The sequence below is a fragment of the Manis pentadactyla genome, chromosome 18 (genome assembly GCF_030020395.1).
Source record: "Manis pentadactyla isolate mManPen7 chromosome 18, mManPen7.hap1, whole genome shotgun sequence".
Classification (NCBI taxonomy): domain Eukaryota; kingdom Metazoa; phylum Chordata; class Mammalia; order Pholidota; family Manidae; genus Manis; species Manis pentadactyla.
In genome coordinates this window covers 28,693,758-28,719,385 of record NC_080036.1, presented here as the reverse complement: position 1 = coordinate 28,719,385, position 25,628 = coordinate 28,693,758, and the positions used below count along the sequence as shown (strand labels likewise).

General features: G+C 48.2%; 1 protein-coding gene across 4 annotated transcripts in view; it reads right to left on the bottom strand.

The window, feature by feature from the left end:
- Positions 1–406: 406 nt before the first annotated feature.
- The window catches only part of PDE8A (phosphodiesterase 8A), a 124,310-nt gene continuing 99,088 nt past the window's right edge, over positions 407–25,628 (bottom strand). For all 4 annotated transcript variants that reach the window (XM_057494739.1, XM_057494738.1, XM_057494737.1 and 1 more), the window contains 10 exons: positions 22,262–22,332; positions 21,836–22,000; positions 20,666–20,714; positions 20,291–20,426; positions 18,613–18,811; positions 16,460–16,677; positions 15,033–15,165; positions 11,323–11,490; positions 2,714–2,843; positions 407–1,711 (listed from right to left, as the gene is read on the bottom strand). In XM_057494739.1, coding sequence (XP_057350722.1) covers positions 1,605–1,711; positions 2,714–2,843; positions 11,323–11,490; positions 15,033–15,165; positions 16,460–16,677; positions 18,613–18,811; positions 20,291–20,426; positions 20,666–20,714; positions 21,836–22,000; positions 22,262–22,332 — 1,376 coding nt within the window. In that variant the 3' untranslated portion in view covers positions 407–1,604. The remainder of the gene's footprint in view (positions 1,712–2,713; positions 2,844–11,322; positions 11,491–15,032; positions 15,166–16,459; positions 16,678–18,612; positions 18,812–20,290; positions 20,427–20,665; positions 20,715–21,835; positions 22,001–22,261; positions 22,333–25,628) is intronic.

The following is a 25,628-nucleotide window of genomic DNA, read 5'->3' as shown; positions in this document are numbered from 1 at the left end:
GAAAATTCCAAATACTTCACGCACTGCTTTCTTGGCCTCGTGATGGCTGAGTCCCTGCGGGCCCCTGGAGGAGGGGAGGCTTTCTTCCCACCTCAGTGCACAATTATCAACTCAGGGCAAATGTCTTCACACAAGAAAAAGAGGCCTTTGTTCCCTTAGACAGAGAGACCCCGGAGGAGCTGGCCCTGTCTGACCTCCAGGGAGCCCTGGCATCTGAATGGGCACCAAGGGGTGAATTAAAAGTAGTTTTGAGATTTTTTCAACATACTCATCTAGCCCTTCGTGACCCTGAAAATGTCATTAAGCTATTAATCTTTTCTGTAAAATAAAGGTATCTTTCTTTAGAGGAAGAAAACGATGAAATACTATAAATACTGTATAACTCCAAAAAAAAGGCAACAGATAATTTCTTAAAAACAAATAGTTTAATTTCATTTTTAGCTGGAAAAAAAAACAAATACAAGTTTAAAAAGAAATGCCAAGCATTGTGACATGGCCTCATGTGTCATTTTTTATGGCACTACACTTATCAAAACATGGAGATACAGAACCTGTATAAGTTTTTAGAATCAAAGAAAGATTCCCACTGCAGATGAAAACCGACGGGTTATAAAATGCCAACTCACTGTATAGTCCATTTTCACTCTGTTTTTATAGGGGATATTTTATAGAAACACTATAAAATACAGACTTCTGGAAATTCAGTTATAAAATTTTAGGGAGAAAGTGTCAAGTCCTAATTTCTCCTACTTTGGGGAGTCACCTGCAAGCCCCAAAGCTGAGCAGCGTCTGAGCTCTGGTGTCTGCACAGAAGGTGCTGGCCTGCTTCAGCCCTCAGATCAGAACCACCTTCAAACAGCTTTTCCCAATCAGCATCAATCAGAAAAGAGTTTGGCATACACAAATATTTCTGTAGTGCGGTAAAAATGTGTCATTTTGTATTTTAATTTGCATTATGAAAATAAGTCTATACACCAAATAACACATATTTAATGAAACAAAATCATGTAAGTTGGTCATGGTGTTTAAAGTTGGCTTTGGCTTTGAAGCATTTTTAAATTCATAGAAAACATCGAATGTCTAATAAATAAAACATTTCAATAATTGATACTAATAATCAACCTCAAAATTTCCGTTTTTATTTGCTACTCAATTTTAAAAGAAGTCACTTTCAGTAGTGTTCCAAACTTAGTGATTGCACCTTCTAGGATGTGAAAAAAGTTGGTAAGGATCCGATTGCCATTAGCTGTTCTTAAGTGTTGAACATAATTGAGAGAAATTGTTCGCAACGGCATTCTGTCACCTGCGGCATCCTTTGCAGGAGCGCTCCTAAGCTCCCATTTTAATGAAAGCTAATGCAAACCGTGGTTCTCATGTGACTTTCCGAGAGCCCCGCAGCAGGCCCAGCTAGAGTGGACTACATGTCACGCTGTGGCAATGGCATCAGATGGTGGCCACCGAAGGTCACTGACGTCCGCGTGCTTCACAGGCTCTGCAGACGGGGCTGTGCTGCCTGATACTGAAGGGACCAGGGCCCTCTGGCTGCCCTTAGAAACATCAAATGGCCGAGGGACAAGCTGCAGGGCCCCGGACCGCATCACCCGCTACTCAGGAGGTGGTCGGAGGCTCCTCAGCTTCATTTCATCCAGTCCCTTCCAGTATTTAAAGTTGTTGTCAAGGTGCTGCATTAACTCAGGCAGGTCTACAAAAGCTGGAGAAAAAGACGGGAATGTGAACTCCCGTCACAGCCCTGGGTGAGAAGTTAGGCTCCCTGAGGAGGGACTGCTTCCAGGGAGCAGGACAGACAGCAGTAGGTACTCGCGTGACGCCGAAGGGCCGCCAGCAGGCGCCAGCAGCTTGAATGGCAGGGCTTGACTGGGGCTGAGCCCCGGGTCAATGCCGCAGCCCCTGTGACAGCTGCTCGGCTGACAACGGCAGGAAGCTGACCTGCTCAGTTACCGTGTGGTCAGCACCTTTGGGCTGGGGGTCCGGTGAGCCCCCACCTTAGGGCAGTGCCAGGAGCTGGGCTCTCAGTGGCTCCTGTGTGTCCCCTCGGCCATACGCTGCAGGTGCCCTGCTTCCACCCCCTCCTCCCACGCACCGTACCGAGAGTGCGGGTGGTGAGCAGGCTGGCGTAGGAGGGCAAGGGGCCCAGCGGCCCGTCTGCCCAGTCCCAGCGCAGGGGGCTGCAGGGCCTGCAGTCGGGCGCCAAAGTCCCGCTCCTTCCTCTCTCCCAGCCCTTCCGGCCACGGGCCCTGCTCGCCGGAGCTCCCCGGTGCTCCCCGGTGCTAACTGGCCCTGGACCCCAAGTGCGGCCCGGGTGGGCAGCGCAGGTGCCCGGGGGTGCTCCGGGCCTCTCCTTGGCAGGCTCCTGAGCCAGTACGGGAGGCTGAAGGGGAGCGGTACGCCTGGGGTCCCGGGGGAGGCGGCACGGGGGCCCCAGCAGGACACCGCAGGCTTTGAGCCCCAGCTTCTCTACCAGCAGCTGTGCAGCCGCAGCTGCAGTCCGCTCCCCTCTGCAACTGGCGTAGGGCAGCGCGCTGGGCACGGGCACTTAGAGGAAGAGTACAGCGCTTCCAGCCCCGGAGGGCAGCTCATGCCTTCTCAGTCCTTCCTGGACGTCTAAGCCCCCAAACATATTCCAGACCCCGTACACCACCTGCTGCTTCATGTGCAGGCCCCCCATTGGAGACTAGGCTCTTGGGGTTCTTACCGTCCCAGGCATCAAACATGTCTGTGATGAAGTAATCGATGAAGGAGATCTGGGCCTTGGGGATGCTGCAGGTGTGCCTGTCGAACACTGGCATCACCACGGGCAGGCCCTGCCGCTTCTCCTCGTCCGTCTGCAAAGCAGGGAAGGCTGGGTTAGGGGACTCCACGATCTGCCCCCCAGCACCCCCTCCACCAGAGGCTCTCCTGGCAGCCCAAGGGTCCAGGTGGGCAGCTGATCACAGCACCGGACAACAAAACCGGGTCTGCCACCAGATCCCAAGCTGTCCCCAGAGTGGGGACAGCTCTGTGCCGGAGGGCCTGGGGACACCCAACCCAACACCTGGAAGCCTCCTGTGGAAGCTCCTCAGCTCAGACTCCGAAAGGCACCTGGCGGGCCTTAGCCGTCTGCTGCCCCTGCCCGGCCCGGCCCCCTGCTGCCCAGCACGTCTCAAGCGCCAGACGCTGGGGCTGCAGCGGTGAGTGAGCAGCGGCCCCTGTCAGAGAGGAGGGCGCTGGCTGCTCCTCGTCTCGGGCCAGATTATTTTATAGGCATAACTCAGCGATGGTGCCGTGGTTCCTGGCACTGCCCGGGCCAGCCGAGCGGATTCGCTGGTGTCCCCGTGCACGTCAAAGCCGCTGTTACACTCTGCCCTAGTCCGGTAAGTGTGCCACAGCGTTGGGTCTAAAGAACAATTCACGTACTTTAGTAAGGACTTTACTGCTGGAAGATGCTAACCATCACCTGTGCTTTCAGCAAGTTCTGTCTTTGCTGGTGGGGTTTTGCCTCCATGCCTGTGGCTGCTGACTGATCGGGGGGGGTGGCTGCTGAAGGCTGGGGTTTCCTAAAATAAGACAGTAATGAAGTCTGCCGCACTGACTGACTTCATCCACAAGTGACTTCTCTGCATGCGATGCTGTCTGATAGCATTTTACCCACAGTCCTTTCAAACATGCGGTCAATCCTCTCAAACCCTCCTGCCGTCTATCAACTAAGTCTATGTCAGATTCTAAGTCCTCCGTTGTCACTTCAACAGTCTTCACAGCATCCTCCCCAGGAGCAGATTCCGTCTCCAGAGCCACTTTCTGGGGCAGCCCCTCATCTGCTCAGATCCTGAGCTGCGGCCGCTCAGCCCCACCTTCAGGCTCCACTTCTGGTTCTCGCTGTTTCCACAACTGCAGGGACGTCCTCCACTGAAGTCCTGAGCCCCTCAGAGTCATCCAGGAGGGTTGGATTCTACTTCTTCCAAACCTGTTCATGTGTCTGCTTTGACCTCTTCCCATGAGTCAGCAATGTCCCTAATGGCATCCAGCGCGGTGAATCCTTTCCGGAAGGCTTTCAGTGCCTTTGCCCAGGCCCATCAGAGGGGTCACCACCTGTGGCAGCTGTTGTCTTAGGAAATGTATTTCTTAAATAATAAGGCTTGAAAGTCAGAATTACTCCTTGATCTGTGGGCTGTAGATGCTGTGTTAGGTGCATGAAAACAACAAGAATCTCTGCACGTCTCCATCGGAGCTCTTGGGGGACCAGGTGACCAGTTGTCAGTGAGCACCGTGTTTTAAAAGAAAATTTTTTTTTTGAGCAGGAGGTCTCAACAGCAGGCTTAACGTATTAGAAAATCGCGTTGTAAACAGATGTGCTGTCATCCAGGCTGCGTGTTCCGCTGACAAGAGTGCAGGCAGAGGAGATTCGGCATAATCCCCAGGGGCCCGAGGATTTTCAGAATGGGAAGTGAGCCCTGGGTAACTTACAGTCCCCAGTGCTTTAGGCCCTAGCAAGGGTGGCAGCCTGTCCTTTGAGTCCAGGCCCTGACTTCTCCTCTGTAGCTGTGAAAGTCCTACAAGGCATCTTCTTCCAGTAGGAGGCTGTTTCACCCACACTGAGAGTCTGTTGCTTAGCGTGGCACCTTCATGAATGTTCTCAGCCGGGCCTTCTGCGTCACCTGCTGCAGCTTCTCCACCAGCACCTGCTGCCCCTCTTGCGCTTCTATGTCAAGGAGGCGGCTCCCTTCCTCAAGCCTCAGGAACCAGCCTCTGCCAGCTTCAGGCTCATCTGCAGCCTCCTCACCTCTCTCGGCACAGGATTAGTTAGGGCCTTGCTCGGGATTGGGATTTGGTTCAAGGAAACGTTGTGGCTGGTTTCATCTCCTACCCAGACCACTGAAACTTCCTCCATATCAGCAGTAAGGCTGTTTCACTTCCTGTCACCCGTGTGCTCACTGAGCAGCCCTTGATTTCCTTCCAGAGCTTTCCCCTGCCTCACAGCCTAGCTGACTGGCACGGGAGGCTGAGCTCTCGGCCCCTCCTGGCTGTTGACGCGCCCTCCTCACTAAGCCTGGTTGTTTCTAGCTTTTGGTTTAAAGTGAGAGACATTCAACTTGAACACTTAGAGGCCATTGTAGGGTTATTAATTGGCCTAATTTCAATATTGTTGTGTCTTAAGGAACAGGGGGGCTGAGGAGAGGGAGAGAGACGGGGAACGACTGGTCAGTGGAGCTGTCAGGACACACACAACATTTAGTGATCATGTCCACTGTCTTATATGGGCCCGGTGTGTGGTGCCCCAGAACTGCAGTAGTGACACCAAAGGGCAGTGAGCACAGATCACATGACAAATACAGCAGTAACAAGTCTGAAATACCGAGTGACCAACGTGACAGAGGGACTTGAAGTGAGCGACAGACGTGCTCTATGCAGGGTTGTTACAAACCTTCAATTTGCGAAAAATGCCGCATCTGCAAAGTGCAGTGAAATGAGGTGTGCCTGTACTTGGAAAGGTCCTAACACCCTAGCTGTTCTTGAGGGGAAACCTCTGGGATGAAGAGTTTTGTGCACTTTAGTCAGAGTCTTTCAGAACACCTTCAGGATTCCAGAGAGATGTGCAAAAAAACTGAAAATATGAGATCTTGGGGGTAGGGGCAAGTTTATTTTGCAAGATATAAGAATTTCTTGTTCTTCATTAGTTCTTGCTTTCCCCAAAGGGTCCTGGAGAAAAGGGTGGGGGGCTGCCTGGAACGAGGTGGGGACTCAGACGGTCTGAGGGTACAGCCAGGATCACCGCCAGGTCCCTGTTGGGCCAGGGGGCCAGTGCTGAGTCGCGGTCACAGAGGGGCAGGCTGGTGGGCACGCACGTAAGGCAGAGCCGCTGGGTGGGCTGCTCAAAATGAAATGTGGGTGCTTCACACAGGACCCGGCACGTGTGGGGACGTGGCTGAAGGAGCTGCTGTCCGGGCCACCAGCCTTCGCCCCTCAGCTGGCAGACGCGGAGCTGCCGCCCTGGGGCACCCGCTTCGTCATTCCTGATGGAGCAGCTGGGAGGGCCGGACGCGCAGGCTGCCCGTGCTGGCCAGGTGCAGCTCTACGGAGGCCGGGCCGGGGCCTTCAGGAGGCCCGGTGCGGGCCCCGCCGAGCACCGGAAGCCTGGCTTTGACGGCGGGGCTCAGCGGGCCCCATGGTGCTGTCGGGGGCAGTTCAGAGCGAGAGGCGGGGACGTTTCTTGTAAGTGGCCAATGCTGGGACAAGACTTAGGTGTTCAGCGGGGCCAAACGAAACCACCTCTCAGGGCTGGGAGCCTGCCCCCCGAGTTCTCGCCTCCGAACCCGTCCATTGAGCAGGCTCGGCCCCTGCCCAGGGCTGTTCCGGAAGCCTGGCAGGGCCGTGCTGCTCCCCGTCAGCAGGACAGCCCTGCTGCCCCGCACACAGGGGGTCCGAGGCCCAGGACACTGGGAGAACAGGGCCCCGCAGCTGAGGCGGGGACTCCGCCTGGAAGCGGCAGTGACCCCCTGCGGCCCCCAGCCTGGGACCTCCATCTGAGCGCAGCGGGTGCCAGGAGAGGCCCGTGCGCCCCGTTAAAAAGATAAAGGAAAAACCGCACGATTATCTAGAATGGTAAGCCTTGTCATGTCTAATTTTACCACAGTAAAAGAAAAGGAAGGACTCCTGCTAAGCTGCTTCCCAAAGTGGTTGTAGTGTTTTGCACACTTAGCAAAATGAACGGATTCCAGCACTCCACCCTCACGAACAGTGGTACCAGCCTTTGAATTTCAGCCGTCCTAGTGGGTGTCCAGTGGTTTTAATTTTGCATTTCCCTGATGACTAGTAATGTTCAGCCTATTTTCATATGCTTATTTGTTCATATATCTTCTTTTGTGAAGTGTCTGCTTAAGTAGGTGGTTTGCTTTTTTATTGAGCTATAGTTTTTCATGCATCCTGAATGCAGTCCTTTGTCAGACTGATTTGTAGGTATTTTCTTCCAGTGTGACTTGCCTATTCACCTTCTGAGCTGTGTTTAGATGGGTGTTAATTTCTGACTTTTCATTGTCTTACTTATAAAATTTTATTTTTGTGCTTTCTGCCTTCTGTACTAAGATATCTGTCCACTTCCAAGGAACTGACAGTATCCTCCTACGCTGTTCTCTACAAGTTTTACAGTTCTAGGTTTTGTCTTTAGGCCTATGATCCACTGTGAATTGACAGTTCTCTGCTGCAGGAAGTAGGAGTCGTGGCTCATTGGTTGGAGAGAGAGATCCAGATAGTCCGACACCACTGCTGAAAAGTTTTCCTTCCTCACTGACGGTGTAAACTGATTGTGGCCTGTTTCTGGGATTTCCGTTCTTTCCATCAATGCATCGGTTAACTTTACACCAGGACCACACCAACCTGACTATTCAAAGTTATGGAGCCTAACAATGTAAATCTTCCAACTTTTTCTTCTCCAAGTTTGCTTTGCTCATTCAAGGTCCTTCACATTTCCGTATAAATTTTAGAACCAGTGTGTCAATTTCTGTCCCCCCAAAAAACAGCGCTGGGGTTTCTATTGGGATTGCATTGAATTTAACATCAATTTGGAGAGAACTGTACCTTAACAGCACAGAGCCTTCCAAATCTGTGGGCCCACCTCTCCTTTAAGTGTAATTTCTCAGCAATGTTTTATGGTTTTCAGTGTAAACGACTGGCCTTTTTAAAAATTCATTCCTAAGTAATTTTTGTTTTTTATTGCTATTCTGAAAGGGATTGGGTTTTTAGTTTCATTTTCCGATTGTTTGTGGCCAGCACATAAAGTACAACCGGCTTTGTGTAGTGAGCTTGTGTCCTGTGACCTCACTAAACCAAACCCGTGTGTTACTGCTCGTCATTGTTCTGTATTCTCCTTAAGAGTCTTCAGCACTAAAAGTCACGTCATCTGCAGACAGAAACAAATGTCTGTCTCACTTTCTGTCCCTTGTACCTCCTCCCCGGGCCTTACGCAGTGGCGGTTAGGGCTGCCAGGACAGTGCTGACCAGAAGTGGTGGGAAGGGTACAGCCCGCCTTATTTCTGGTCTGAAGGAGGATGTAGCCTGTATTTCACCATTAATATGATATTAGCTGCCAGTTTTTGTAGATGCCCTTTTAAAAGAGAGTTCTCTTCTAGTCCTAGTTTTCTAAGAGTTTTTATGATGAATGGATGTTGAATTTTGTCAAATGTCTTTTCTGCATCTACTGAAATAATTATTTGGGTTTTCTCCCTTAATTAGTATGGTGAATTATGATTGATTTTGCTGATATTAAACCAACCTTGCATTCTTGGGAAAAACTATTTGGCAATGACATATTATCATCTTTATAGACTGTTCAGTGAAGTGTCTTTGAATCTATGTTCGTGAGGACAGTGGACTGTGATTTTCTCCTGTCTTGTCTTTGTCAGGTTTAGATATCAGGATAATATGGCTTCACAAAATGAGTTGGAAAGTATTCCCACCTCCTTTATTTTCTGGCATTATTTATTCCATAAATGTTTGATAGAATTCATCAGTGAAACAATTTGGAGCTGGAGTTTCCTGTGTGGGAAAATTTCAATAAAATTTTTTGATAAAGAATATCTTTAATATGGGTTTTTTTTTGTCTTATCATCTTGTTGGGCAAATTGTACTTTTCAAGGAGTTTATTTAGCGGTGTCCTTTTAATACCTGCAAGATTTATTGTGACAATACCTCTCATTCCTGATATTGATAATTTGTGTTCTTGCTCTTCTTCCCCTTGGTTATTCTAGCTAGGTATTTACCAGTTTTGTTAGTTTTTCTGTTTTCTATTTCCTTATATTTTGCTCTTACATTGATTATTTCTTTCCTACTTGTCTTTTTCTAGTTTCTTAAGGTAAAATCTAAGTCATTAACTTTAAGGCTTTTTCTCTAATAATAAATTAAGGCTATAAAAATCCCTCTAATTCTTTCAGTTGCATCCCACAATTTTGATATCTCATCATTTAATTCCAAATAACCCATGGGTCAGATAATGAGAAACTAGAATAGTTAGAAGTGTGTTATTCTAGATACCTTATTGTTACTGAAGTACACTGTGGCATAGAATATATCATGTCTGATTTCTGGTCCCTAGCATCTGATTCATGCTAGTGAACATGTGTCCTTAATGTATATTCTGAAGACTTGGGGTGTTATGTTTTGTAAATATTAACTAGGATAAAATGATTGGTAGTGTTGCTTGGATTATCCCATGTATTTTCTGATATTTTAATGTGATTGCTCTATCAATTACTGAAGGAGGGTGTTAAAAGTCTCAACTGTAATTACAGAATTGTCTACTTCTCTCTTTGCATCCGTTAATTTATTTTGAAGTTCTTCTATTACATGCATATACATTTATGGGTATGTCTTGCTATGGAACTGACTCTTTTATTATTAATATAGCCATTCCAGTGTTTTTATATTTGCAATTTGCTTGGTGTATCTTTTGTATACTACAGGTAGTTGGTATTGTTTCTTTAAAAATACATTCTGTTGATCTCTTTTAACTGGAGTGTTTGGTCCACTGACATTTAATGTAGGTATTGATATTAAACTTAGAACTACCATTTTACCTTTTTTTTTCTGTTCCTATTTTTGTTGTTTTGTTTCTCCTTTCCTGATGCCTTTGTGTAATTTATTTAGAATTCCATTATAACACATCTATACATCATTTACTTTTCAGTACTGAGCAAATACTATAACACTTCATGTAAAATATAAGAACTCTGGATTCATGTAGGTACATTTGCTTCCCTTACCCTTTATATTTTAGTCGTCATATACTCACAGATACGTATATTATATACCCTACCATGCAGTGTTACCACTTTTACTTAAAACAGTCCTATGTATTTAGAGAAATTAAGAAAAAATCTTTTATAGTTACCCAGATACTTGCCATTTTTAAAGCGTTTTTTTCTTTTATTGGGATGTAATTGACTCATTATGTTGTATATCTGAAACTAATAGTGTTGTATGTCAGTAGCTGTATATATTGCAAAATGATCACAAGTCTATTTAATACCTGCCACCATACATACCACAAGAAAGAAAATTCTGTAGCTAAGAACTTTTCACCCATAAGCAACTTTCAAATATGCAAGACAGTATTATTAACTATAGCCGCCAAGCTGAACATCATGTAACTGGAAGTTTGAAGCCCCTTCACTCCCAACCCTTGAGCCACCGATCTGTTCTATAAGCTAATGTCACAAATGCCAAGAGCTCATTCTTTTTTATGGCTGAACAATATTCTGTTGTGTGTATATGCCATGTTCTCTTTGGACACTTAGGTCGCTTCCACGTCTTGGCTGCTGTAAATAATGCTGCAGTGTACACCAGTGGGTGCATGAATCCTTGTCAGTTAGCATTTTCTTCAGATAAATACCCAGCAGTGGAATTGCTGGCTTGTAAGGTAGTTCCATTTTTAATTTTTTGAGGAGCCACCATACTGCTTTCCACGGTGGCTGCACCAGCTGACAGCCCACCAATGGTGGGGGAGGGCTCCCTTTTCTCCACAGCCTCACCAACACTTACTGTCTTTTTGGTGACAGCCGTTCTAACAGGTGTGAGGTGATCGCTCATTCTGGCTTCCCCATTTTTTGGTGCTTTCCCTTCCTGTCTAGTATCACTTACTTTCAGCCGTAAGAACTTCCTTTAGCATTTCTTGCATTGCAGGCTTACTGGTGGTGAATTCTGTTAGCTTTTCCTTATCTGACAGTGTGTTTGTTTTGCCTTCATTCTGGAAGGATATTTTCATTGGCCAGAGAATTCTGGGTTGACAGTTTTCTCCTAACAGCCCTTTGAACATGTTCCAGTGTCTTCTGGCCTTCAGAGTTTTGGATATGAAGTCAGAGGAGACGGAAATCCTTGCTCTAAGTGATGTCATTTTTCTGTCTTTGGCTTATAGCTACTTGACTATTATGGCATGCATCAGGATTTGCTGGCTTTCCTTGAACCTGTCTCTTTCACTAAATTTGGAAAAATCTTAGCCATTATATTTTCTAATTTTTGTTTTCTGCCCAGGAGAATTTTTCTACCTAGAGAAAATATGAAGGGCAGGAAGCAGTAATAACATCTTTAAAGTGCTAGTAGGAGAAAATCATCATCCCAGGATTCCAAATCCAGTGAAAATACCCTACAAGAATGAGAGCAAAATAAACGCATTTTCAGATGAGGGAAAACTAACAGAATTCATTACATGTAAGCCTGTAATACAAGAAATTTTCTTCAAGGACAGACTTCATTTAGAATTCTACTTCCCAGTTTTAAGTCCATTACCTCTTATGGTGTTTTCTTCCCTCTTTAAGGAACTAAAAGGCTGCATCTTACCTGAGAGAAATACTCTTCTGAGATGCGTGCAGCCCATTCAATGCACTGCTCCAGGGGCCGGCAGGGGTTGGACACATCAGCACACTTAATCAGCATTCGTTTAATCAGAGTCCTGTTCTCTGGAGTCCTGAGCATAGTGTTTATGGCTTCCTGATCTTTACCAGTTTCCTAAAACATTAATGGAATTCAAAGCAATCAAAATGGGTCCCCTGGTACCAAGCCCTGTCTTACTGGTGTGGTCCCACTGTAAGCAAAATAAGGCACCGTCCGGAATCTACAAGTCAAGGGTCTCACAAAAGGAGCACAGAGCTTGGCCCCTCGCTTTGTAAAGGGGGAAAAGGGTGGCACTGGAGACTGGCATGTCTACCCTGCCCCGTCTTCTCGCTCTAAGTGTTTCTCAGTCATCTTCTTTCTGTTCTACTTATCTCTACCACTCTCCCTTGGTAAGAACTTGAAGACGGGCTTTATTTACTTGAAATGTGATCTGAAAAAACAAAAGATTTCTTTGCACTCACAAAAAATATCTTATGGTCCACCGGCTCCCTGCTTCTCACAACCCAGCCCTGTGACAGGTGTGATCTTTGGCATTAGTTGTCAGTGTACAAAGGACTTAGCAGTCATTCTCTTGTGATCTGTACTCACAAGATTTTGTGGTAGGCATGAAAAGCAGCATCATTTACAATTACATTGTACAGACGGAGGACACTGGGACTCAGAGAGACGCATCCAAAGCCGCCCAGCTGAGTCAGGGAAGAACTGAAATGCTGCCTTTAGTCCTGGGCTCTGACCAGTCCTCACACCACCTGCTGCCTGATTCACAAAGATACGGATTTCAATCCATGGTGTCATGGACCCTCTGAAGCAGACCTGGGCTGGAGGAGGGAGTACTGGGGCAGGTGCTGCCAGAGATGATCCCAGTGCCGATCCTGTAGGCGTCAGGCACGCTTCCAGAGGAGCCGGTGACTTCAGCGGGCAGTCACGGTGGTAACGGAGCCCGAGGGTCCAGCTCGGTGGGGGCAGAGCCGCCACCACGATGTGCAGTGGTGACCGAGCCTGGGCTGCCGTAGCGGTTCTTGCCCCGGGCCTCTCGCTGCCAACCAGCTTCAAGACTCTGCTCTCTTCAGCTGTGTTAATATTTTCAGTGTGACTACAATTCGGTACTGACAGTTGAAAACTATTTTCTTCCGTGTAATTCTGTTCCTGCTCTGCCCCACTGGATATTGATTTGGTCTCTTGGAAGTAACCCCAACACTGACTGCAGAGATGAGAAATGTGACTTTCAAGGGACCTGCCCAGACTGGGCGGGAGAGACCAAGTCTGTGAGGCACATGCTGTTTCTTAATGTGGCGTGGGGTCAGCCGGGAGCAGCAGTCCAGGTGACAGCTAGCCCCGTGCAGGATGGCGGTGTGGGTGCCTCTGCATCAGAGGCAAGCTGGGCAAACCGGGAGAACAGGGAAGGGTGAAGGATTCCCAACAGGTTTCAAAAGCAGGTTAAACAGGAACAAGTGTGAAGAGCTGGCAAGCCAGGGAGAGGGACCCCGTGAACTGCCGAAGTAAAGCGGAGTTAGAATTCCGGGAATCGTGACCCTGGCCCAATAGGCAAGTCATCCTTGTGCCCGGGAAAGACCCTGAGGATGGTGGAAGGGGCTGGTGCCACGGTCAGTGCCTGTGGGCCCAAAGGACGAGGGCTCGTGAAAGAGTAAACAGTGCCTATCACCCTAGATTAGCCGTGAGATCAGGGCCCAGGGAATATATGAAGTACCACGCCCATGAACCCTAGGCCTGGAGACCCTGCTCATTCCGCACATAAGGACAGTGAAGCAGAACTAGCATGGATGTTCGTTTCTTTGCTTCCTCAGCAGGTTTAATGTTATCTTGCCAGGTCGTCTGTTGTGACTCCATACCTCAAATCCAGAAGGGGCAACAATGCCACCTTTGTGCTACAGTAATCAGAAGAGTTTGGTACTGGCACAAGAATAGACCCATAGATCAATGGAACAGAATGGAGAGCCCAGATATAAACCCACGCATCTATAGTCAATTAATGTATCATAAAGGAGCTGTGACTATCCAATGGGGAAATGACAGCCTCTTCAACAACTGGTGCTGGGAAAACTGGACAGCTACATGCAAGAGAATGAAACTGGATTACTGTCTAACTCAAAATGGATCAAAGACCTGAATTAAGTCATAAAACCATAAAACTCTTAGGAGAAAACACAGGCAAAAATCTCTTGAACATAAGTATAAGCAGTTTTTTCCTGGACACATCTCTTCAGGCAAGGGAAACAAAATAAAAAATAAACAAGTGGGACTACATCAAATTAAAAGCAAAGGACACCATCAATAGAACGAAAGGGCATCCTACAGTGTGGGAGAATATATTCATAAAGGACTCATCTGATAAGAGGTTAACATCCATATACATAATGAACTCATATGCCTCAACACCCAAAATACAAATAACCTTTGGACCTTAACAGGCATTTCTCCAAAGAAGAAATATGAATAGCAACAGCCACATCGTTAATCATCAGGGAGGAGAAATGCAAGTCAAAACCACAACGAGGTATCACCTCACACCAGTGAGAATCGCCGCAACCCAAAAGACAAGAAATAACAGATGTTGGTGAGGTGGAGAAAGCGGAGCCCTCCTACACTGTTGGTGGGAATGTAAATTAGCTCAACCATTGTGGAAAGCAATATGGAGGTTCCTCAAAAAACTAAAAACAGAAATACCATTTGACCCAGGAATTCCACTCCTAGGAATTTACCTGAAGAAAACAAGATCTGATATTCAAAGACATAGGCACCCCTGTGTTTATCACAGCACTATTTACAATAGCCAAGATATGGAAGCAACCTAAGTGTCTATCAATAGATAAATGGATAAAGATGTGGTACATATACACAATGGAATACTATTCAGCCATAAAAAGAAAAGAAATCCTGCCACTTAAAACAATATGGGTGTATCTAGAGGGTATTGTGAAATAAGCCAGGTGGAGAAGACAAATACAAATGATTTCACTCATTTGTGGAATCTAAAAACAAAGCAAAACAGAAGGAACAAAACAGTAGTAGACTCACAGACACCGAGAAGGGACTCGTGGTGACCGAGGGGGAGGGGCTGGGAAGGGGGAGGGGGATAAAGGGGCCCAATAATTCACAACCACAATCTAAGTCGGTCACGGGGATGGTAGAACAGCATGGAGAATACAGTCAGTGATTCTGTGACATCTTTCTACACCGATAGTAACCACACTAGACGGGGCGAGGATTTAATAATTGGGTGACTGCTGAACCCCTGTGTTGTACATTTGAAACCAACATAATACTGTATATCCACAATACTTCAATTAAAAAAAAAAAGTCACCTTTGTGACCAAAATACAAAGGCCTTCCCAACCCCCAGCCTCCTGTGACATAAAACAACGGAAGGTAGATGCTGCTGCCGCAGGATGTGGGGAGTGGCTGGTGACAGACCTCAAGGGCTCCAGCCGACCCAGGGAGAGGCGAAGGGCAACTGTGAGAAGGGGGCGGGAAGTCAGTCTAAAGCGTGACCCCTCCGTTCAGAGCTTTCATACCTATTTTTGGAGTCCTATTTTTTCCCCTAATAGTTTGTACTTTAATTTCCATTGGTTAAAAAATCACTTAAATTCATTGACCCCTTCCATGGATCGTGACATCCCAGCCCATGTCTCCCTTACCCCATTTTCTTCCAGGGCTGCCAAAGGCTTGTTGATGCTGTTGACAAATTTGTTGACATGCTCGAAGTGCCTTGTCATTTCTGTGGCCAAGACCATGTCGATGATGCCCTGGCGCAGCGCCCGGTAGTCGTTCCTGTGTCAGCGACAAACGGGGGGCTGCTACAGGTGGCTGATCCCGAGCGGTGCTCCTGAGAACAGCCGGTGCCTCAGGACGTGCGTCCGTCCGCTGCGGCTAGAATTCTAAGATCACTGCAAGTCAGCCGCAGGGCACACTTTAAAAGCGCACGTTAAAGGTTAGTGCCTGCATCATTCACAAGGGGAACCCAAGCAGAAGTTAGAATCAGAAGCTTACGGGCAAGACGTCACAGGTGCAGCGCTCATGCTGCCGTCATCCTGCAGTGTAAGGCACAGAGCTCTCAGAATAAAACAGGACATAAACCATTTGATTAAGAACTCAGAAGGTTCCAAGAATATGAAATGAGATCTCCATTCAGCCCCTTTCTCCAGTCACCCCAGCCCTCTCCCTGGAGACAACCAACGTCATCAGTCAGGGTCTTGTGTAGTTTTCCAGAGATGACCTATGCATATACAAGCAACTACAAATAAGACCTACTTTAACTCCATCTCTGAATGTTTTTGTCATGAGGAATGTTTATTAATTTGTATTTCTAAGGAAAGTTTGATATGGGACTTTTTCAAAAAGAGGTTCCTGATTTTACAAAACTCCCTTTTGCCAGGCTCTAGAGTTTCAGGGCCAGTTAACAAGAGCACCTGATCATGTAAGCCCCTGCCCCATACCAGGCGCCATGCTAGGTACTAGGGACAGTGACGAACAGAAGACATATGACACTGTGGCCTTACAGAGCTTAAGAACCAAATCAAACCTTACACAGATGCTGAAAAGTAAGTTATTTACAAATGTGGTAAGTGCTCTGAAGGAGTCTGGGACTGAGTAATCAGCGTGAGGGACCAGGGGCGGCTTCCCTAGGAAGCAACGTGTGAACGGAGACAATGACAGGATGTTTGCTGGGCACAGGGGAGCAGAGTGTTCCAGGCAGAGGCGTAAGATGACAGCTGCTCTGAGCTCAAGACATCAGCATTACACTTCGTTGCTGTGAAATGTCAAGACACGAAGGAGCCGAACCTTGAGAGCGTCGTGCTAAGTGTATAAGTGAAAGAAGCCAGTCACAAAAGACCACATGTGGGGCCTGCTGCCACGTGTGTGACATGTCCAGAGCCGGCACGCCCACAGGGCTGGGAAGCAGACCAGGGGTCACCCGGGGCTGGGGGGGCGTTCTAACACTGTGGTGAGAGCCGCACAGCTCTGAGAACTCCCGCCGGGTGTGAACTGTGTCGCATGTGATCATGTCCCAGTCAAGCTGTTAAAACCAAAGGACAGAGGGACCGCCAGACTTGCCTGCTCTTACCTCTCCATGTTTTTGAAGATGTTGCATTTGTCATCCCGGGTGGTCAGCTGGAAGGCCACGGCCGCGTGGTGGCTCTCCAGCACGGCAGTGTCGTTGTACAGGATGGCCAGCTCGCTTCCCGCGTTGCACAGGAAGGAGTTGGTCCTCCCGGGGTGGTCCACGTCGTGAATGGTGGCGGCAATGAGGGCGGCAACCTCATCAACTGGATCTAAAGTTTGCTGGAAACAAGAGATCTTTTAAAACCCGGGATGTGACATTGAAAGCGAGGAAGCCTTTGGTGGGGTATCACTTTAAGGATATTTTTCTAAGGAAAGCATACTGTTAAGCAAATCCAGTGTTCCTGTTTCCACTCAGAAAGTTGTTACCTTTGTGTATGTTTATTAGGAAGCATGATCCGATTCTCACTCTCACACAAGTTAAGGACTTACCCAAACAAAGGATGTCCCCGACAGGAGTCCCTCGCCCGCAGCCTGTGCCTGGACCCATCGCAGGAAAGGCCCTGGGTCTGAGACGCTGCTTAGACCAGCGTGAACGAGCGTCACGAATACGAGAGAGGTGACTTTTATGCATCACTCACATTGACTGGGGGTTAGTCTAGTTTTTTCCATCTTTTTCAAGGCTCTGAAAAAGTTTATGTAACTTGGAAAAATTCCTTTAAAGGCTAAAGAACTTATTGACCATCTGGGTCAGGAGCCAGAGTTTTGAAGAAATTCATTGATAGTTTAAAATTTACTTTCATGGTATTGATCTCTTTGGCTTTCTATTTCTAGCATTAATTTAAAACTTTTTTTTTTAAGAAATCATCTATTTAAATACTTTTGAATTAGTACAGAAGTATAGGGTGCATCCCTGTCATTTTCCAAATACAAATGTATATATTTGTGTTTTCTGTATTTCTTGCTTTCTAGTTTGACTGGAACTTTAATTTTCTTGGTTATTTCAAAAGCCATTTTGGATTATCATGTTGCTCTCCCACTTTGTTTTCTATTTACTTATCAGTATCTTCTCCTTTGTAAAGGCTGACATTTCTTATTTGACCTTTAGGGATTAAATTCTAGTTGTGGTTAGAAAATACAGCCTATGAAATTTTGAAGTTTATCAAGACACTGTGTACTATTATCAGATCAGTTTTGTACTCTCTGGACACTCAAAAAGAAGGTATATATCTAATAAATCAGTCTTGTAAATTTATTTAAATTGAAATTCAGTAGTTTCAACTTCCAGTGCATGAACTGTATGAGGTAAATTGAATCTCAAATGCAGTTAGCAACTGTTCTAAGTTAGCTTTTGACTATATAACAAAAAGACCCATACTGACACAGACATCCCTCCCCTGCCACTTGTCTTTGAGCTTTGGACTCCTATTCTACCGACTTAAAAGCAAGTAAACAAACAAAAACCAGAGGGAGCAGGGAAAGGGCGACCGAGAGCCCCAGCTGCGGAGTCTGACCGTCGGGGTGAGGATCCCCCGTGCTCAGTGTCCGCGTGCTCGCGGCCCCCCTGCTGCGTCCTCTACGCACCAGGCTGTGTTCCTGGATACAGAACCAGTGGCCTGGCCCTTCTGCTCTCAGGTACTTCTAATAGTGAAATGGCTCTGCTGCCGGGGTTCCTTGGACCCTCTTTGCCCTTTTTATGAAGGATGTTGGAAGAAATAACACAAATACTTGGGCACATCAGTGCAAGTCTAGTTGCTGCTTCAAAAATTTCCTTAATGAAATAATTCACAGCATGAAAAGCCTTCCTAGGAAGCTTGGCTGGGAAGCCAGCAACACTCCGTGAATGGGGCCTCGCCTCCAGGAAGCTCTCCTGTGGCCCGTCCCCCACCCCGTCTCCTGCCACCTCAAAGCTGGAGCTAAAGCTGCTCACCAGCCCCAAGGGAGCCCGTGCTGAAGGGCTGCCAGGAGGTGCCCCAGCCCCTGGAGCTGAGTGAATGCACGGTGCCCACCCTGACCCCACCGCACTGACTCAACTGAGCAGGACAGCCCCAGGTCACGACGGGAGCTGTCCAAATGGACTGGATGGGCCCGGAAGCGGGCCTTCTGGCATGAGAAGAGCAGGCACATGCCCGGGCATGTGGGGGCATGGAGCAGAGCACCCGGGCCAGGCTGCCCCACGGCGCTTGCCCTTCAGCATTCAGCATAAACACCACTCACCTTTATCCTCTCTTTGCAGAGGAAATACGCAGTGGCGTGAAGCACATCAGCAGAATGCGTGGAATTGTGGTAGGGGTTAGAAGAATGGTAATTGGCTTCGATAATTTGCAGCCATGATCTCAGCGTTGTCTCAGAGCAGTTTAAGAATTCACAGATTCCGAAGCGAGCAGACATTTTGAGACCAAGGTAGATCAGAGGCCTAGAGAGAAAACACCCGCGGCATTAACACAGTGCAGAGACAGGCGCAGTGTTCGGAGCCCTGAGGAACTTTCAGTGCAGCCGGCAAACCCCAGCCGGACCTGAGTGAGCGGGGCAGCAAGAGGGGCTCGCCCAGGAGGTGCTGGCCCCCTGCCCTGCTCTGGGGGCCGCGGCAGCCTTGGTGGAAGACCGCTCCCCACTGTGGCCTCAGAGCTTTTATCTGGTGTCCACACTGGCCGGGCGAGGTCTGCTCCCCTTCCCCTTCCCGACCCACACTCTCAGTCGCACTAACGCCGGGTCGCCCCAGCTCGCCTCGCACTTGCACCGCCTTGAGCCCTATCCCCTCCTTTGGGTTCGCCGGCCCTCTGGCAGTGGCCAGATGTCCTGCCTAGAATAAAACAGTTCTGATGACAGCATGTGAGCCAGACACTGCCACAGGCCATGCAATGGCCTCCCCAGTCTGGAGGTGGGGTCACAGTGTGAGGAGGCTTCCTGAGTGGCTGAGCACGTCGGGCTTTTCCCTGAGAATCACCTCGATCCAGCTTCTTGCCTTTTGCTTGGAAGGTCAAGAAATGTGGCTCAGCTGAGGGAGCATCAGAGGTGACCAGGTGCACGGGACTTGAACTGACCAGCCTTGGCCCAATTCACGCGGATGCAACGTCACTAGCACGTGGGTCAGGGGCCCAGAGCCGCGTCTGCTATGGGAGTGTCCTTGCCCGTGTGGGGCGCACAGAAACAGTGCAGCCGGCCGACTCCTGGTGGGCATGAGCAGAGGGTGGGAGCCGTCCTGGGGGCCGACAACTGGGGTGAGCCCTGGTAGTCATACACGGCCCAGCAGGGCAGGCCTCTCCTGTGACCGCCTCCTGGCCACCAGGTCCGGGCCTTGCCAGCCCACAGACAGCCCTGGCGGCGTCAGCCCTGTGCACACTCCTTTCCTGTGCACCAAGCCGACCACAGCCCTTTGGTTAAGGGTTCTTTCTCAGCAGGGTACAAATCTGAAGGGGAAATCCCACTCCCACTCTGATCACACCCACATCAGGATGACGGGAGCTTTGCGTGCTCCATGCCTGTCACGAGTCAGATCTGGGGACGGCTTTTATCAAGTGTGTGTGTGTATTTCTAACTTTTAGTTCTAGACTCTGAGGGGGGCTCTCTGCTGCTACCCTGACATACCTACAGGAGTAATAAGTATCTGTACTTAACAGAAAAAACAGCTGCTATGTAAAGGGGTCAAGTCACTTCTCAGCATCATGCTTCCCACATCTCTGCAGGAGTCGTGGCCAGTAGCCTCTGCCCCTGGCTTCTCCCCGGTCCCCTCACGAGGCCTGGGCCCTGGCGGCTTAGGGGCAGCCGCTACCCTCCTGCTCCCCTGAGCCTCCCTCCCTGTTCAGTGACTGGCTCTCTGCAGAATCCACACTGGTGGCTTTCTCCACCCAGGCCCTTGGAATCGAACTCAGTGCTGAGCTCCACGGGGACTCACCTTTTATGAGTGGCAGCCTCCAGTTCAAAAATATCAAAGTCCCAGTATTCCTCATCTTCCATGGCCCGAGCTATCCGTGGTGGGACATCGTGAAGGGTGATGGGAGTGGTTATACTGCCTGAAACCTGCTGGAGGTCTGCAGCGGAATGGACACGGGAGAACAGAATGAACAGGCGTTCTGGCGCGAACTGCTCCTCAGGGGGACAACCCCGCCTCGGCAGCCAGGTGCTCGGCTTCCAGGTTTTATGACACAGCAAGAAACTTCTTACTAATGAGAAAAACCATCTGAAAAATTGTATCTCACAAATTTATTTTCAGCACTTAGGCTAGACTGTAATAAAAGTGATACAAAAAATTAAAAAAGGAAAAGCTTACTTTTTGTTGAAAGAACATATTCATTCCCAGATAATCGTCGTAAACCATCCTGATAAAAATCAAGGGAACAAGAAAAAGGAGTCACGACTCTCCTTGAAATCCCAGGAGTGTCAGTCCCGGAAGCCCCGCTCTGCGTCAGTGTCCCCCCAGGGCTCCCATGGTCACCGCTGTGGTCAGCCACCCGACCCAGTCCCGCACCCAGGAGCGCCCAGCCCACCAGGTCCTGCTGGCACTCAGGACGCGTCATTTCTTGGGGCCAACTCCCCTCAACCCTTTCCTACCATCTTCCTGCCTTCTCCCCGTAATGGACACCAGGCCTCCTCTAGAAGACCAGATCCCTCCCTGCCCTCTAAGCACCCCCGCCCGGCCCAGCTGATGCGGGGTGAGAGCCACTCCGGACCCCTCCCAGCGCTGGGGCCACTCTCACTCCTCACCCTGGGGACAAGACCCTCCCCGTCCCTCATCATCATGGCCTCCTGCCTGCGGGCTGGGGGGGCCCCTGCCTCACACAGGCAAGGCCGCAGGGAACGGGTCTTCCCTGGGGACCATTCTACCCATCAGATGACTCCCTAAAAACTTGTTTTCAGGAGATAAAGTGACTTCAGAAAGCAGGAGGTGACAGTGACGGATGGCTCCACTTTCCACAAAATTGTCCTTCCCTGTGAGACCCTGTACAAAACAGGCCACAGAGGCACCAGCACCCCTCAGGCCCAGGGACAAGGTGCCCTTCCTTCCCAAGGAGCCGCTGAATCCATACAGGGTGCCTCCGAGGGCAACTGCCCCACCCCCGGTGTCTCTTTAAATATACACCGTCTTCCTGTTCTGCTGTTTGGTATGGAAGATTTCAGGGGTTTTTTCTGCCCAGTTTTCCAAATCTTTCAAGTAATTACGTTTCATTTAAATAAACTACCCATAGAAGCCCTAAACAAAAACGGGGAACCAGCTCAGCAGAATGTCTAGCATATGCGCCTCCCTTCTCTGCCCCAAGCCGAAGCCCAGGGGTGGTGGGCTGCAGGTGGGGGGTGGCTCAGGCCAACGGGCAGCCACGCCTGGGCTTGGACTGAGCCCCATACACAAAGGGCTCTTTGTACACCAGCACATAAACAAAACACCTCTGAGCGAGACAACCGGCAGAGCAGGCTCCGGCCAGCAGCCACGTCAGACACGCACCGACATCAAGCCCTCGACCAGGGCGCTGGCGTGCGGGTCGTCGTCCTTAGCGCCCAGCTGTGGCGAGTACAATTCAGTGGTTCTTAGGATTTCCAGCACACGGTCTAAGGCTTCTATCACAGGCATGGGGCTGCTCTCCTGGGCAGCATTGATGATATTGATTACCTGCAATGTGGAAAGAAAAGACTTGAGTTTCATAACCTTAAAAACAACGGGAAAGTGATCCACAGCCAGGCTGGCTACCGAGCTCAAGGCTCGTTAAGATTTGTTAAGAGGTTCGTGTCACACGTGGTCTCTCTTCAGAGTGGCAGCTCCGCACAATGAGAGATTATTATGTGGTGGTGCCCTGTTTCTTCCCATTGGAAATGATCAACTGGAAGAAAAGGGCCTCCGTGCTCCGAGCAAACCGACCGCAAGCTGCCTCACCTTGGAGATGGGCGCCTCGATCGTCACGGAATGTACCCGGGCCGCGGAAGAGGGTCGCCTCTGGCTGGCAGCTGCAGCAAGACCACATGGTGCAAAAATCAGGATTTGCACGGCTGCGGGCACCCGCCTCGCCAGCCCCGGGCCCTGAGGCCTCCCTCCGTGCCCCCGCCCCGGCCGCAGTGCGCCAGCCCCATGACGAAGGGGCAGGACCAGAACGTGCTGCTGGGCTGCCTTCAGTTCTAGGCACCAGGAGGCACGTGCCTGTGGACGAGCTCCTGACACCACATGCCAGAGAGAGAACAGGACCCAACTAAGCAAGTCAAGGCCAAATATCAGCGTCTTTCCGTGTTTCTGACAATAAGGCTTTCCAGTTACGCTGCTTGCCTCTCTCCAGGAGTAAAACCGTTCTGGGGGACAGTGCCACCCAGGCTCTCTGTTCACGTGGGGCAGGAGCGAAGGACACAACTCGCCGTTACCTGCCACGCATGAATTTCGGGCTCAGCCTTTCCTGAGTGTCACACCGAGCCTGGCTGACAGGTAAACCCTCACTTGGGCAGGCAGCAAATCTCAGGCTCTAACGTTTGTTAATTTTTGGTCTTCCTGTCTAGACACGGTTCCTTTGGTGTGGCGGGCAGGCCGGGTGGTGCAGGGTACAGGCAGGATGCTCACAGGGTTCTGTGGGTCTCCCCAAAAACCCCACTGCAGCCAAATGCTGTTTGTTTACCATGGACTTTAAAGGAACACAGACTGTTCCACAGCCTGATGGTCAGTCAGCCTCATTTTACCAAATTGAGGCCCAAGATTAATCCACTCGGGGGCTCTCAAATGCTTTAAATGTCAGGGATCAAGAAAACTCTTTTAACTCTAATTTGGTGACCAGTATATGGTCGCCAACTTCCAATTAACCAACAAAGCCGTTAAACCAGAAGTAAAAACCACTATTTTGTCACTATAAAAAAGGACTTGTTTTCATCTAAGAATATAATGAAAGTGACATGCTTGCAAAAACCAAACAGCAAATGCAATAAGGAAAGTGAAGGGGATAAAGAAGTACAAACTAACAATTATAAAATATGTAAGTCACAGGGACAAAAAAGTACAGCATAGGGATTATAGTCAACAATATGGTAATAACCTGGCATGGTGACAGATAGTCATATTTTTTGAGGTGAGCATTATATAATGTATATAACTGTTGAATCACTGTCTTGTACACTGGAAACTAATATTGTCAACTACAATAAAAAAATTTTTAAGAGAGGGTATGAAGACTGTCCTGACTGTGTACACAGAAAGTCCAGAAGAATCCAAACAGCACTCACACAACAAGTAAGTTTATCAAGGCCACTGGGCACAAGGTCAACACACAAAAGTCAACTGTACTATATACTAGCAACAGACACTTGGAAATTGAAATTAAAAAACACCATTATGAGAGCATCAAAAGCCATCAATATTTAGGAATAAATCTAATGAAAGATGTGTAATATATACACATTGAAAATATAAAACACTGATGAGAGAAAATAAAGACCTAGAGACACAGAGCGTATCATGGTTTAAAAGACTTAGTATTATTGAGAATTCAACTTTTCCTAAATCGATTTATAGATTCCACACACTCCCACATAAAATCCCAGAGGCTTTGTGTGTGTATAAATTAACATACTGATTCTAAATGTTGTATGGAAATGCAAAGGACCTAGAATAGACAAGATAATCTTGAAGAACTTTAAACTACCAGATACAAAGATTTACGATAGGCTGTGGTAAGCAGTGGTGGTACGGTGCAAGCACACACTAACAGAACAATGAAGAAGAGTCCAGAAACAGACCGTGTATTTGTAGTGACCTGATTTGCAACAATGGTGCTAATGCAAAAGATGTTTTTTCAATAATAGCCGTGGGCCAACTGGGTTTCCATGTGGGGGGGAAGCTCCTCCTCGATTCCTACCCTCACCAAACAAAAACTAATTTGGAATGGATCACAGACCTAAAGTGAAAGATAAAACAATAAAGCTGCTGGAAGAAAACATGGGAGAACACCGTCAAGGCCTTGGGATACAGATTTCATAAACAAGACACAGAAAAGCACTGCTATAATAGAAAACACTGATAAAATGAACTTTAACAAAATTAAGAACTTCTGCTCATTAGAAGACCATTCAAAGAGTAAAAAGGCAAATCACAGACTAAGAAAATATACTTGCAATACATATATCCAAGAGAGGACCATTCTTGAGAGTATATGAAGATAATTTCCGTAAACCAACAAGATAAAGAAAAACCACCCAATTACATGTAAATGGGCAAAATATCTGAACAGCACTTCACAAAGGATGATATCCAAATGGCTAACAAGTGTATGAAAGGGGTGCTCAATCTCATTAGTCATCAGGAAAATAAAAACTAAAACCACACCCCTCAGAAGGGCTAAAATGTAAAACAGTGGTAGAACTGAGAGTGGGAGATCCCCCGACAGGGGCACTCTCACAGGTAGTGATGGGGGTGACCTGGTACCATCCCCCCTGGACAACTGTTTGCAGCTGCCTGAGGGTCCAGCAGTCCATTCGTAGGACAGATACACATGTTCACAAAAATAGACTTGCATGAAAACTTGCACATCAGCCTTATTAACAGCCCCAAAGTGGGAAGAGGAACACAAATGCCCATTTACAGAAGGATGAACAAATGGTGGCATATTCACACCATGGAGTGCCACTGAGCAATAAAAAAAATGAGTTACTGCTCCACCTAACAACACGGATGAATTTAAAATACGTGAAAGCCAGACAGAGTGCATCCTTATGGTTCCATTTCTCTGAAGCACAAAAAGAGGCCAAATTAATTATGGTGCCAGAAAACACTGGTTGCCTCCAGGCAGTAAAAGGTGTGTGTATGTGTGTCTTATTTCTATATCTATTTTGGTTGAGTATGTAGAATTGTCAAAACTCATTAAACACTTAATATTTGAGTTATTATATGTAAACTATAACTCAATTAAAAAGAACAGTAATTGAAAACCAAAACATAAAAGAAAAATGTTTAACTCTTGAACATGCAGAAACAGACAGTCATTCAAAGGATGAATGGGCATCAGAGTGTGGCAGGCGCCGGGACCCTGCTCCGCTCTGCCCGAGGACGGCAAAGGATCCGGGTGGGAGCAGCGATGGCCACTGGGAAGATGTCCATGGGAGCCACCACCCTGCCAGGCGCCACACACTGAATCCTCATATGACCCTCTGTGGACAGCGTGATTATCCCCATTTTATGACAAAGAAATGGGCACAGAGACGCCTATCCCCAAGGCTGCACAGAGAGTAGATGAAACCAGGATGTGGACCAAGGCCACTCGGGGGCCAAATCC